This window comes from Hevea brasiliensis, chromosome 13, assembly GCF_030052815.1.
Source record: "Hevea brasiliensis isolate MT/VB/25A 57/8 chromosome 13, ASM3005281v1, whole genome shotgun sequence".
Classification (NCBI taxonomy): domain Eukaryota; kingdom Viridiplantae; phylum Streptophyta; class Magnoliopsida; order Malpighiales; family Euphorbiaceae; genus Hevea; species Hevea brasiliensis.
The window spans coordinates 79673506-79687347 of record NC_079505.1 but is presented as its reverse complement, the minus strand read 5'-3'; the positions used below and the strand labels follow the sequence as shown (position 1 = coordinate 79687347).

The 13842-nt window shown below is 33.4% G+C and overlaps 1 protein-coding gene across 6 annotated transcripts; it reads right to left on the bottom strand.

The window, feature by feature from the left end:
* Nucleotides 1-201: 201 nt before the first annotated feature.
* Nucleotides 202-10022, bottom strand: LOC110660772 (uncharacterized). 6 transcript variants are annotated; one of them, XR_002496006.2, is made up of 12 exons: nt 9606-10018; nt 8487-8636; nt 8100-8267; nt 6630-6782; nt 6307-6459; nt 5648-5812; nt 5339-5509; nt 4412-4598; nt 4090-4306; nt 3125-3250; nt 604-797; nt 202-467 (listed from the first exon to the last, which is right to left on the bottom strand). XR_002496006.2 is itself a non-coding variant. In XM_021819199.2 (11 exons), the coding sequence occupies exons 1-10, from the start codon at nt 9793-9795 to the stop codon at nt 3131-3133; spliced, it is 1674 nt and encodes a 557-aa protein (XP_021674891.2). In that variant the 5' UTR covers nt 9796-10018; the 3' UTR covers nt 202-797; nt 3125-3130. The 6 variants fall into 6 exon arrangements, 4 of the variants coding, with proteins under 4 accessions (XP_021674891.2, XP_057988363.1, XP_021674893.2 ...); XR_002496007.2 differs by having other exon boundaries at nt 625-797; XM_021819199.2 differs by having other exon boundaries at nt 202-797.
* Between the last annotated feature and the right edge of the window lie 3820 nt (nt 10023-13842).

Here is a 13842-nt window from a genome sequence, read left to right as displayed (position 1 = left end):
TTATTATGAATAAAATATATATATATATATACATATCTATTTTAAGCGCCATGGATTAATAAAAAAAGAATTAAAATTATGCGCATTGATGGCCCATCCACTACCTATTTAGACATAGGCAACTTCATCATCTCCTTGTCAAAACTCTACCAAGTTAATCCACAACAAAGAAGAATTATGAATAAAAGAAACATCAGCGACTGCTGTAAAAATGGTATCCCATAATTTACTTCCTTTTCAGAGAACGAATTACAAAATTAAAAAAGTAAAGACAAATTCGTGCAATTTCCGTGAAACTATAACCTACGAGACATGATAGACTTTACTGAAGCTGAAAGATATTACTACTTCAAGCCTACTTGAACTACATTGAGAACAACATTCTGTCACATAAATAAGCTACCCATTAGAGTCTGATTTCGTATAAGCAATCTCTTTTCCTTCCTCGTCGCCGTGAACAGTCAGATCTGGAACAGTAACTAATCAAAGACATAGCACGTAAAGGGCAACATATATAGCTACAGTTAATCATTATATTAGAACAACTAGTGTTTAAATTTAGAAGAGACTATGAGTTGGTGGAGAAAGAAAAAAAGTAATAACTTGGTAGGTCGTAGATCACACCGGTTAGCAGAATCTGTGCATCACCACCAGTCATGCGCATCTATGACCACCTTCTGAGCTACTAATGTTCAAGGGCAGGTGGTTTTTGTAGTGTCATTCCACAAGGTCAAGTGTTTTCACCAATGAAACTGATTTCCCTGGATCACCGTCTACCTCGACAGTTGTCCTGTGATCTGTTAACATCAATCAGTTCACACGAAAATCTTTGACAAGGCAAATGAAAAATTCCTCCCTCTAATGTATATAACTTAAACCATGCAAGTTATGGAAAAATACTAAACCACACCAATTAAAAAAAGAACAGCTTTGTCCCTTGTGGCATTGTTCTTTGCTTAACGGACTTGAGATATAAAACAGAAGATAGCCCTCCCCATTCCCATTAGAAACCCATCTCTAGCTGTCTGGGAACATTGGGTTGCAGATTTTGCATTAGAATGGAGTGCTGTGTAGCACAGAAATCAACCAAAGTCCAAACAATGAACTGAGAATGTATCAACAAGATTCACACGATCAAAATCAAGCAGAATTGAACTTGAAGGCAACTGTCACTAGTGGCAATGCATTAAATAGGTTTTCTGTTCTGTGAAGTAAGAGGAGAAAAAGTTCATTTTGTACTAGTGAAATAAGCAGAAAATAGCTGTATGGCAACATGCTTAGCACGAAGAGTAACACCTTTTCAATAAGCATTGAAGCAACCTATTTACTCGAGTTGCAACTTCAAAACCCTAATCCAACCCCAAAATAATATTGGGGACAGTTGACTTTTCAAACTGATTCCCCATATAAAAACAAAAACTAGTTGAAGATCATGAGTAATCATAAATTAGTACTATATGAAGAATACGATAAAATTGGGTCATCAGAACTTGTTAGGTCCTATTAATTGGAAGAATTATATAACTATTAATCAACCTCACATACTAACAAACCATTTAACCCAATACACACAATGATGTTTAACCTCCCAAACTAGTGCTCTCTCTATAGCACTCTCACACACTCAAGCTTAGAGAAGCTTATCTCAACTTCACTTGAACACACTAGCTTTGCTTGCCGTAAGACTTTGCACCAAGTATTACTGTAAAATACTTGGTCCCAACTCAAAGTTTCCTATTGCATTTTTATTCTTATTTTTAATGTTAGGATTATGGGCTGGAACATACCAAATCCCGCCTCCAGACACTAGTTGACATCTATTCATATAGTCTTGTAAGGTCCTATTGATTGGAAGAATTATATAACCATTGATCAACCTCACATACTAACAAACCATTTAACCCAACACACACAATGATGTTTAACCTCCCAAACTTAGTGCTCTCTCTATAGCACTCTCACACACTCAAGATTAGAGAAGCTTATCTCAACTTCACTTGCACACACTAGCTTTGCTTGCCATAAGACTTTGCACCAAGTATTACTGTAAAATACTTGGTCCCAACTCAAAGTTTCCTATTGCATTTTTATTCTTAATTTTAATGTTAGGATTATGGGCTGGAACATACCAAATCCCGCCTCCAGACACTAGTTGACATCTATTCATATAGTCTTCAAAAGTGCACCCTCTTTTTTAATGCCACTGCAAATACCCGTTTTCTCTTTTTCACATTGAGCTCCACCACAGGCTCCACCAACAATGGTCGTTCGCATCAACTTAAAAAAAATTTTTGGTAATTTTTCTCCCTTCACTGTTTCCAAAGAGCCTGCACAAATAACTCCACCTTGTGGTGTATCCACAACCTAGGGAATCTAGTTGATGCAGTTAAGGAAGACCGGATTTAAGAATTATTTTGATTTAATTTTTCATTGCAAAATTAAGTTGTTTAAATTTCTATTGTTTAGAAAGTTTAATGAGCAAATAGTATTTCAATTATTTAGAAATTTTATTATTACTTTAGATTTACTATTTTCCTAATTGGTATTGGTTTTATATTCCTAATTAGATTGGCTTAGTATTTTCATATTTTGGGATTTATAATCCTAATACTAGTAGAACTAGTTATTATATTAAAAATAACTATGTCATTAAGGTATTCCATGAAATTTTCTTCCTAGCTACTGTTCCCCTTTTCTTGATTTTCCCTAAGCCCTCACTACCGCTCTTTCTCAAGACTTGCATAAGCCTCACCAAATCCACCACAAATCCACCACCTTCACTTAACAAACCACCACTTTCTTTTCATCTAACCACCATGCTGTCACCACCAAAACATAGCCCAATTATACTTCACTAACTCAAAGAAAGCTTCCTATGAAGCTTCATGTTTCCCTTTGCATTTTTATCCTTCCTTTTAATGTTAGGATTATTGGCTAGATCATATGATAGGTCCCATCCCCCACACAATCCAAACAAACCCATTTATAAATGGTTTCTAACCTTCTGACCTAACCTAGCCCAACATTATCAAACATTGATTGGGACCTTTAAATAGAGCTTGGTTGGATTTTGCCACCCTTGATGTTCTCTAGAATAAAATGCTTCCAGAACCTCGACTCATACCTTGATTTAGTGACAAAGTGATCCCATGGCTATGTTTGGAAATTTAGCACCAGAATTTGGTGCATCATTTATCATATCATCATTTAAATTCAGAGAAGCTACAGATGATTCTGGGTTCACATGGACCTGCAGAAAATTCAAAAGATAGTGATCAATAAGTCAATTCACATTAGACTAATAAAAATGCAGAATTAGTTATTCATCCAATGTTTGAACAAACTGCTGATAATGTCGTCAATAAAAATGGTATTTCAGAGCAAAAACATATTTCATTCATCAAAAAATAATTAAAGAAAAAAAAAAGAGGTAATAAAGCATAGAAGTTTGTAGAACACAAGAAGAGCCATTAACCAATCATGTGATGTGTAGCACAAAGAGCACAGTTGCAATGCATGCGTGAGAGTCAAAATGTTTGCAACTATCCTATGGTACGCAGTAGAAAAAGCAAAGCAACTAATTGCAATACATGTGTGACAGAATGTTCCTGATCACCTTTTACAATCAAACTTATTTCTTCTTCCCCCAACTTTTTATGGAGAAAAAAGAAAAGAAACTGAATTGTATTTTAATGTTTTCTCTCCAATTTCAAGTTGCATTAGCATTAAACAAACAATGCACAGTAAACGTTAGGCAAGACTAAATGCGAGTTCATCAAAGATTCCCCAAGTTTTTATTAATGAGCTAACATAGACCGTTAAGAAATTATAGGTAGGTAGTTACGCCAAACTTTGTCTACAATAACTTCTACAATATTACGCAATTTCTATACAAATAAAGATAAGATAAATGCAAAATTGGGTAATTTCCATCTCCTATCATCAAAGATCCTCACCATGTTTCAGCAAAGTGATCAAACTTTAACCTATAGAGTATTGAACATAGCATTTGAAGAGAATTTCAGGTAAAACAAACTAGCAATACTCTAAAAACCAGAAGGTATGGGAAAAGAGGGAAGAGTTTTAGACCTTGCAGATCTGAGAAACATCACAAGATGCTAGGTTCTTTGAATCAGAAGCAACAACTGTTTCTGTCTTGCTTTCATGTGATGCAGGCTCCTTCCCACAAGCATTGTCCGGTCGCATGTGGTCTTCTGCATCCTGCTTGAGGGTTCTAGATGCTTTTGATTTGTTGTTGTGATCGCCATTCAACATACCACTGCCAATTAGCCCACCAGTCCTTTTCCTAACATGGGCATACAAAATTGTAGGAAACCATAATTCAAAGGAAATGTATTCACATTAATTCATCACTGGTGAACAAGGAAAATAAAAATAACCAATTTCTTACCTAATATTATTATGATTAGCCATTTGGGGGGTGATTGGCTTGTTGGCAAACAATATTCCGCGTAGAGGCTTCCCATCTATGATGGTTTCAACGGTAAAACAATGGGGGAAGCTTTCGGTAACTTTGGCTTGAAATGTCTTCTTCCCTTGATTAAGTTGCACTTGATTCAATTGCAAATTCTCTCTGCCTGTAAACAAAGCACTAATGTTTTCGGAACCCAATTCACATTCCTTTTCATATATATAAATTTCACGCCATTATTACCACTATTCTTAGTTTCTATTGATAAAACCAAACTTGTGAACCCCATATCCACCAAGTGCTAGTAACATCAGAGTAAGATATCAATGGCTTAGTTTTCAGCAGATAAAAAAGATTACTGAAGTCAGTTATACAGTATAAGTAATTGGAAAGGTTTCCAGCTAGCATACTAAAGAAGTTTGATCATTAAGCGTCCCACTCGAAAAGCGTTTCGCTACATCTATCATCAGCATAGATGAGTGAAGGAAAAAAAAAAAAGAACATCTGTTTGCAAGTTTTTGTTACATAATTCTTTCCATCACTGGTCTATTACTACAAGTGATTAAGTGTTGACCATTATTGAGATTTGGAAATTCAGAGGCGGCTTTGATTTCAATCATTACTTCTTATTGCAATTAAAGAACAACCGCCCTTTTTTTCTAAAAAAAAAAATGCATAAAAACAACAGCAACGGAGGGGAGAATAAAATGAGTCTTACAACTTCCTATGCATCTTTAAAGGCATGCAAGCATGTGAGAAAATTTAGATAAAGAGCCCTGTCAATAACTAACTTTACACTTGATTTATGTAAAAGCACTTAACCCATCCCATTCCCTTCACCCAACCTCCTAGTACAGGCCTAATGTACACTAAATCAATAAAAAAATACAGCAAGTAATATCTTACTTGGTCTGGAATAAGTTGGCAGAGTGTGGTGGAAGTCATTACTTGTGTCAATTCTAACCATAGCTTTATCATTTACAGGAGAATTAAGGCATTGTTCTTGGCACTTTAGCTTCAATTGCTTCCTTAAGGATAATTTTTCTAGCCGTTGCTCATCTTGTTCGCTTGTAAATCCTAAAATTAAACAGTTTGTCAAGCTATCCAAATAATGCAAAATTATGAGCTCTTTAAAGGATATGTGGAATCACATAATCAAATCCCAAGAAACTTTAGTAACTAATTCAAATAAAAATTGAAAAGACTGCACTAAACCTGTATACAAGTAAAACATATCATCAAGTGCCTCAAGACTTTTATTGCAACCACCTATGAACACCAATACACCACCCATCTGTGGATCTAAACAGTCCCCCGCCACAGAAAATCTTGCAGAAGGCCCAATTCCTGTAGTCATCACCTTTGTCCATACACCGGCGTCTGCAGCAGAAAAGGAATGTGATTTTTTTTTTTTTTTTTTTGGGGTGGGGGGGTTGGGGAACCTTCATATGTACAAATAAATAGAGCACTAAAGAGGAAAGCATGGGCATTGTCAGTCTTCAAACTAGCCACATATACATGTTTTGAAAACCATTCACCACCCGATGTAAACCTCACAAGAAAATCTAGTAATACAAACGGTCAAAGAAAAATCTTTCTTAAACAGCAGTAACTATCAATCTAAAACATGATATATTTGGCGCTCAAAAGCATTCAATGGCACATATTAAGTTAATGAAGCACCAGCCTTGCTGTATGGATTGTGTCTAAATGACATGTCTGTCAAGTGTCAACCCACAGCACAAGTCTTCTAAATAATTTATTCTTCAACCATTGCTATTACTAATACTTTCTTTAGAAAAGCAGGGAATATTAAGTGGAATTGGATTTTGGATGGTCACTAAAAATTTTATAGACAGCAGCATTATACATACCAACATCAAGCATGTACAGGTCATCATACAGATTTTGAGCATCTGTAAATCCCCCAAAAACAAATAAATTCTTGCCAAAAGCAACAGTGGAATGACCAGCTCGAGGTGGCAACTTCTGGCCTGTGGTGTTGAGCTCTTTCCATACAAGAGTTTCTAAAAAACACAAGAATATCAAACAGTGCATAGAAGCATATAAAATGCTAGTAAGCATCTCTTCCAGTTAAAACAAATACATTAATTTAGACACTACACCTGAAATCAAACCCTTGCATGCAAGTGTGTTGTGTATGTACATATATATGCATAATAAAAATAAGCAAAACCTGCATCAAGGACGTGTACATCAGACAAATAATAATCATGTCCATCTTCACCACCAATCACAATGATTTTGTTCTTCCAAGATGAGCAGGTATGGCTATCACGCGCAGAAGGGGGAGTGCCAGATGTAGCTGCTTGTTTCCATACGAATGTCTCTGTTGCGACAAAGGGAAACGGAAGAAAATAATATGTTCATTATCTGTATCAATAACTGACTTACTGACATGCCACACAAACAGATATCAGGGTCCATAAAAGGCGAAAAAATATTTAGAAAGTTCAATTTAAACAGTCTACTCTACTCGCCTTCCCAACCTACTAGGGCTGAGCAAGTTTTGGCTATAACTGGAAAACCGAACCGAACCGATTCGATTAAATTGGTTTTTTTTCAGTTATTTAAGTCAAACAGTTCAGTTCAGTTATCAATTTCAGAAAAAAAAAAAAAAAGTTATTCAGCTCAGTTTGGTTAATCCTATCAAAATTACTGAACTAACCGAACAGACCAATATTCCTCCCTTTAATACACTGCTGTTTTGAATGTTGGTATAAAAAGAAGATTTCCCCTCCTTGCCCTCACTTTTCCCTTTCGTTTCATGCCTGAGACTCTCAGATTCATCACACCTCTCAGTCTCACTAGCCCTCAAGCTCATCTTCATTCCCTATCCCTCTGCCTCCATTCCCTTTGCTCTGCCTTCTTGTGACCTGTCCTTCTTGCCTTCACTCCCTCAAGCCCGGAAGCCTCACTCAACGAAGCCACCCTTGATGGCCATACTTTTGCCCTCATCAGCCATGCATATCTCCGAAGTACAAACGCAGTCACAGCCTCCCTCAACGGCTATCCCTTTGCCTCGCGTTCCCTCTTGAAAATTATGTGATGGATCTCCATTCATTCATGGGTCCTCACTCAGTGCCCATGTTTGTGGCTTGTGGGTGTGGCATCTGTCTTTGTTGATTCTTTCCTTAATTTTTTATTCAACTTTTCTTATTCTGTTTTATGAAAATTGTTTGTGATTCTTGAGATTCTTATGAGATTCAGTTTGGAAATTGCAATATTTTTTCTGTATTGACCCATTGGTTTTTTTTTTCCTTCTGTATTGATTTTGGATCTAGAATTGAGAATTTCAGAAATGGCCTCTGTGTATTGAGAACTGATGAACTGAACCGAACAAAAAATGTTCAGTTTGGTTGGCTTCTATAATATTAGTTTTTGCCTTTTTTGGTTTTCTAATTTCGGTTGGTTCAGTTTGAAACCACACCAAATGTTTACACACCCTTACAATCTAAACACCCCCAGAGAGAGAGAGAGAGAGAGAGAGAGAGAGAGAGAGAGAGAGAGAGAGGGGAAAGAAACCTATCCATATTGAGACACTTCCACACAGAAGCATGGCATGCACTATCAGACACTAACCGAAGTTCAAATTTGTCAAATTCTCACCCAAGGGTTTAGCTAGCTATACATACATCAAGCTTACCTGTATTTAATATGTAAAGATCATTGTAATACACTTCAACATTATCATTTGAAGATTTTCCGCAGCCACCAAATATGAAGAGACGTTTACCAACAAGAGCAGCACTATGACCCTCTCGTGCCTCTGGTCCCTCTCCTCTCACTGTTGGAGAAATCCATGTATGTGATGCTACAATTAAAACACATGAAACGTGCTAAGAAGATGAATCAAGCAAACTCATCATGACTTCCAGAGTAAAACAGACAACGAACAGCAAGTCTAAATCTCATACATCATACATGCTAATACTAACTGGAAAGCAACATAAGTGCATTTCCTTTGCAACAATACCAACTGCCAAGAGGGACAATATATATTGGAAAAATTATAGGGAATGGTGTCACTCACAAATATCTAATATATGCAGATCCTTAAGAGGGTTCATCCCATCAGTGCCTCCAAACACAAACAGATTGTCACCAACAGTAGTACAACTGTGGCTGTCCCTTGGAGTGGGCGGAGTGCCTTTTATCACTGGCTGGCTCCAAGTCTGCATCGCTGCATGTCAGCAACAGAGAGTAAACAATGTCCATGCCGAGGAAAAATCTCCATAAGAAAAAAATCAATAACAGAAAATGTAATGATTTTAAAGCAGAGAAAAAATTTGTAGCACAAAGAAACCATGAAAACACCAGCAAGAGAAGATAAATGCATCTTAAGTAGCAAACCATAAACACTATTAAGCATTACTTAATATATACTACTCTCCATTACATTGATCAAAACTTCAATAGAACCATGTGGTCCATAGATTCTGAAATAGGATATATATTGATACACTAAGTATGATTAATCATTTCTCGAGTCAATTTCATACATAACATTGGCCACCTCCGAAACAAAATTCTGGCACTGCGATACTCCAGCCATACCAGTTAGCAAAGCAGAAGAGAGAAGGTAAGAAGTTAGCGCCAGTCAATACAGCTAACAGACAACAACTTAACAAGCACCTCAAACACATTTTACATAACAAAGTCCCAAAAAAGTATTAATGCCTCGCAACAAGAACACTACAAAACTCCAATTATAACCCCATCGAATCCCTTGGTCAATCAAGAGGTTATCACACCACCACAATCCCCAACAAACCACCCCACCACATGCCCCGCCCGCCCACCCTTCCCCACCCCCCCCCCCCCCCTTCTCAAAAAAAAAAAAAAGAAAAAAGGGGAAGGGAACTTACTTTATCTTAGCCAAAAATAACCCGTGATAGGAATTAATGCCAAAGAAAGGACCCCATAAAATAAACCCGTAGAAACCCTAAAAGAACATTTTCAGGTGTTCTCCATCATAACAAACAGAAAAGGTATAGCACATAAAACCTAAAAAAGAGAACTTTATCTCAGAATGACTGAGAACAACGGAATCAAACCTCAAAATTGAAAGGTTACACAGGATGAAAAAAAAAAAAAAAAAAAAAAAAAAGAGGAGAAACTAATAAATGAAGGAAATCAAATGAAGACCCACCGGTGTCAAAGACATGAACTTGGTTAGTTTGGCAATTATCTTTGCCATATCCACCGAAAACATAAAGAAATCTCCCTCCTCTAACGGAATTGCAGGTATGCCCCCACCTCTTGCCTGGCCCATTACTCTTCTGGGGTTGTTGAGCTTCTTGTTGATGGGTTTGTTGTAACTGGAGCCTTTCCCACCTCATTTTATGGGAAAATTCTTAGTGGCTGATAAAGTGGATGCAGTGAGATTTTATTTTAAGAAAAATGGAATCTAAAAGAAATAAAGTTAGGATTCTTAATGCTGATTTTCGTTTTGAGTTCTCATGCAAGAGAAAAATGTAAAGGCCTAAACAAGTTTTTTTTTTTTTTTTTGTGAAAAAGGCGTAAACAAGTTTTAATTAAATGGAGTTCAAGAGGGGATTAAAGAAAGAAGAGTAATCTCTGGATGAGAAGGAGAATCTGGCTTCTGATGGGCTCAAAAAGAGGGCTGTCGGACACGTGGCATATATCAATGGCCTAATGTGGGCTCCACACTAAAGTCTCAGGTGAGGATTACCTCACTGATGCCTTCGGGCATGGCCCATCTCATCTTATGAGTACCGTCTGGGTTGAAACGGAAAAACTGTTTTTTCAAGAAAAAAAAAAAAAAATATATATATATATATATATATATATATATATATATATATATTTTAACTCTTAAAAATAAGTTATTTATTATTTTATTATAATTAAAATTTATTAAATTTAATTTTAAATTATTTTTAATTTTTTTAATTAATTTATTTTAAAAAATATTTTTTTTCATTGATAGTTCAATTCCAACGTTAAAAAAATATATATATTTGTGTCCAGTGTTTGATATTAATCATGACAAGACCCCACCAAGAGGCAAGAGAGATACACTATCGCAAAGCTTTGTCATGCTTTAGCCGAGTGATACTGAAATTGTCTTTAATATTACAAGAATCGAATTCTAATCTTAATTAAAATTAAAAAGAAAAATAAGATGTAATGTGTTTAATATAATCATTTTCACTATAATATATGAGATTACTCACATAGTTTAGCTAATATCTGGAAGCATTTTTTCTGTTGAGTGAATGATTGATCATAACAATTTTGGGGGTTAGAATTTTGAGCTAACCACTAACCAGGACTTGAATTTTCTCATGGGATGGAAGAAGAACTGTGCTACAGTACTAGGCAGCACAGCCAAGAGTAAATGTGATTGAGATATGACAACCAGCAAAACAACTCCATTTTAAGCGGTTAGTAATGGAAAGAAATAGTGGCTAAACGTGATAACCGACAGGCTCTCCTGAAAATCTTTGCTGGGCCCGCACAACTCACTAATTGAATAAATAATTTTATATTTAAATACTTAAATAAAAAATTATCAATTAAAATATAATTTTTATTCATAAAGACTGACCTTAATTAAAATTTTTAATTTTTTATATTAAAATTATCATTTCATTTAATAATTTTAAGAGTAAACTGCTGTATTGCATTGAAAAAAAATATATAATAAAATGAATGAATTTTTTTAGTAAGCAAAAATTTTCATTAATTTAAAGCAAAGTAAAATTCTATGATAAGATCATTTAATAAAATCAAAGTTATAATATCATAAATTAATTTAAAGCATAATTAAAATCATAAAAAAAAATTACACTCATAATAAAATTATAAATAGATAAATAATTACAGTATTTTTAATTTATTTAAAACTATTCATTAATTTGGATTTTAAGGAATAATTTTAAAATAAATAATTATATTAAAATAATATATATAATTAATAAATATAGCATAACAACGCCATTTGAGTTCGCAATTCTATAGTAGCAGGTACAGCTACATCGCAACATTTAAAAAAAAAATTACAAAAAATAACTCTTTTTAAAGTTAAAGAGTTTCCTTCCCTTAAGTAAGTTCTCTCTTCTTTCCCTTTTCTTTTTTTTTTTTTCTTTTATCGCCTTTGTATTTAGCATATATATATATATATATATATATATATATATATATTTTTTTTTTTTTTTTTTTTTTTATGTATGCAACCTTTTTTTTCTCATATTATATACAGAATTTGCAAATTGAATTACTATATGGATTTTGACATTAAAAAGTAAAAATATTGCAATTACAGTAAATTTTAAATTTTAATATAAATTATTTATTTTAATTAATGTTGTAATATGTTTATTTAATAATTTAATTTTGATAATTTTTTTAATATATATGTCAAATTTTATGATAAATTTAGTTAAAAATTAAATTAGTATATTGATATGATGTGAAATATTTTAATTTTGGTATTATGCTATTAAACTTGTGATAATTGAAAGAATACATTCTAACAATATATTTCATGTAATATTTTTGTTTATATTTTGTGCAATAATTATTAATTTCCACCCAAGAATTTATAATATTATTTCTTTATTTACTCACCTAATCAAACACCTTCAACTATTTTATGCTTCTATTTCAAAAAATTTCATGTTTAATATTAATTTATTATTTAATTTATTATTTAATTTATTCATCTTAATTTTAATTAATTTACTTTTATTGAATCTAAAAAAAATTAATAAAAAATAATTACACTCATAACAAAAATTAAATAAAAAAGAGTTGCAATACTCTTAAAAAAATTATATGCATTAATAATTATTTATATGATGAACAGAATAAATCTTTTTTATAAGAAAAGAAAGATAAGGGGAAAAATTGATATAAAAGTAAGGTAAAATTTTAAAAATATTATAATTTATTTTTATATTTTTAAAATATATTTTTTGTATTTTATGTCTATCAATAATCTAAATCATTCTCTGATGTATATTCAAAAAACATAATTTTAAATGATATTTTTTTACTATAAAAATATTATCTTGGTGATTTTTTAAGTACTGATACATATTGATACGTTGATATACACTTACTGACTTACATACTTACAAGAGGTGCTAATAAATTAGTATTAAAAGTACTTCTTTAATTAATAATTTTATATTTCTTTTTTAAAATTTGAAAATATTTTTTTTAAATAAAAATTATTTTTATAAATAATTTTAAATTCATATTAAAATTATAAATAATTTAAAAAATATATTATTTAAATAATTAACCCTTAAAAGCTTTGGCCTTTAGATCCTGGAGTTTAGATTCAAATTGGAGTGAACAATAATCGAACGTGGCAAAAAGTTGGGAGAAGGTTGTACTTCCATTTTAGTTGGTTGGTTGAACTTTAAAGAAAGTTGGGACTTTCAAAGCGTTTGCTGACAAAATTAAAGAAATCCCTGCTTCATATTATCGATGAGGGCACCTGGGCCTTGGAGAAGGTGCCACTTTCATTAGGTTGCAATTTCATCATCATATCTCTGGCAAAGATTACCATACCATGCCTTGCACAAGAAATCTGTGATATATACTCTGGATTGTATCAAACTAGATATTGGCAGAGATTGACAGACTTCTGGAAAAAAATTATAGGAAAAGAAAAGTTATATCACTCTTTTCCTCGCATTTAAACATGTTCATGTTGCCAGAGGGTGTGTGTGGGAAGACAAAATTTAAGGCTATTTGTCTCTTACTCTCTCCTGGGGTGAAAGTGTGCTTCTTTGTCAATTCTTTGTACAGTGATAAAAATATGCAAAAGATTCATGTACGTAAATACATATCATTTTCCCAATAGCTGAATGCCTTTGTCAATTCTTTGACAGCTAGTATTTTTCCCAAATGCTGCAAAAAAATCTATGATGATGACATCAAACAGATTTTACTTGCACACAGATGTGAATGTAGCCTTCTCCAGATCAATGAAGCCTATGATCTACGAGCATGCATCAGATCCTGAACTTAGTTCACTTCCAAGAAGTTTATTTTCCAACTTCAATCTGTGTAAGCCTAACATATCTTCCCACTCCCTTCCAGACACCTAGAAAAGTTATTCCAGTGTAACCTTGTAACAGAAATTCATTAGCTTCTTTGGTGGATTCAAGTAGTAATTAAAAATAGCATGTTCTTTGTCATCAAAGCAAAACAAATACAGCCTTCATGTCCCACCAGTTTATGTATTTCAGCTTCTCACTGGCATAGTATTTGTTCGAGTGACCTTCCCGTACCATAGTCTAAACCAATAACATATACCAGACAATTTCATGTATATAGTGTAAACTAACCATTATTAATAATGAATAAGAAGTTCAACCCAAGACAGAAGCAACTGGAAATAACTTCTC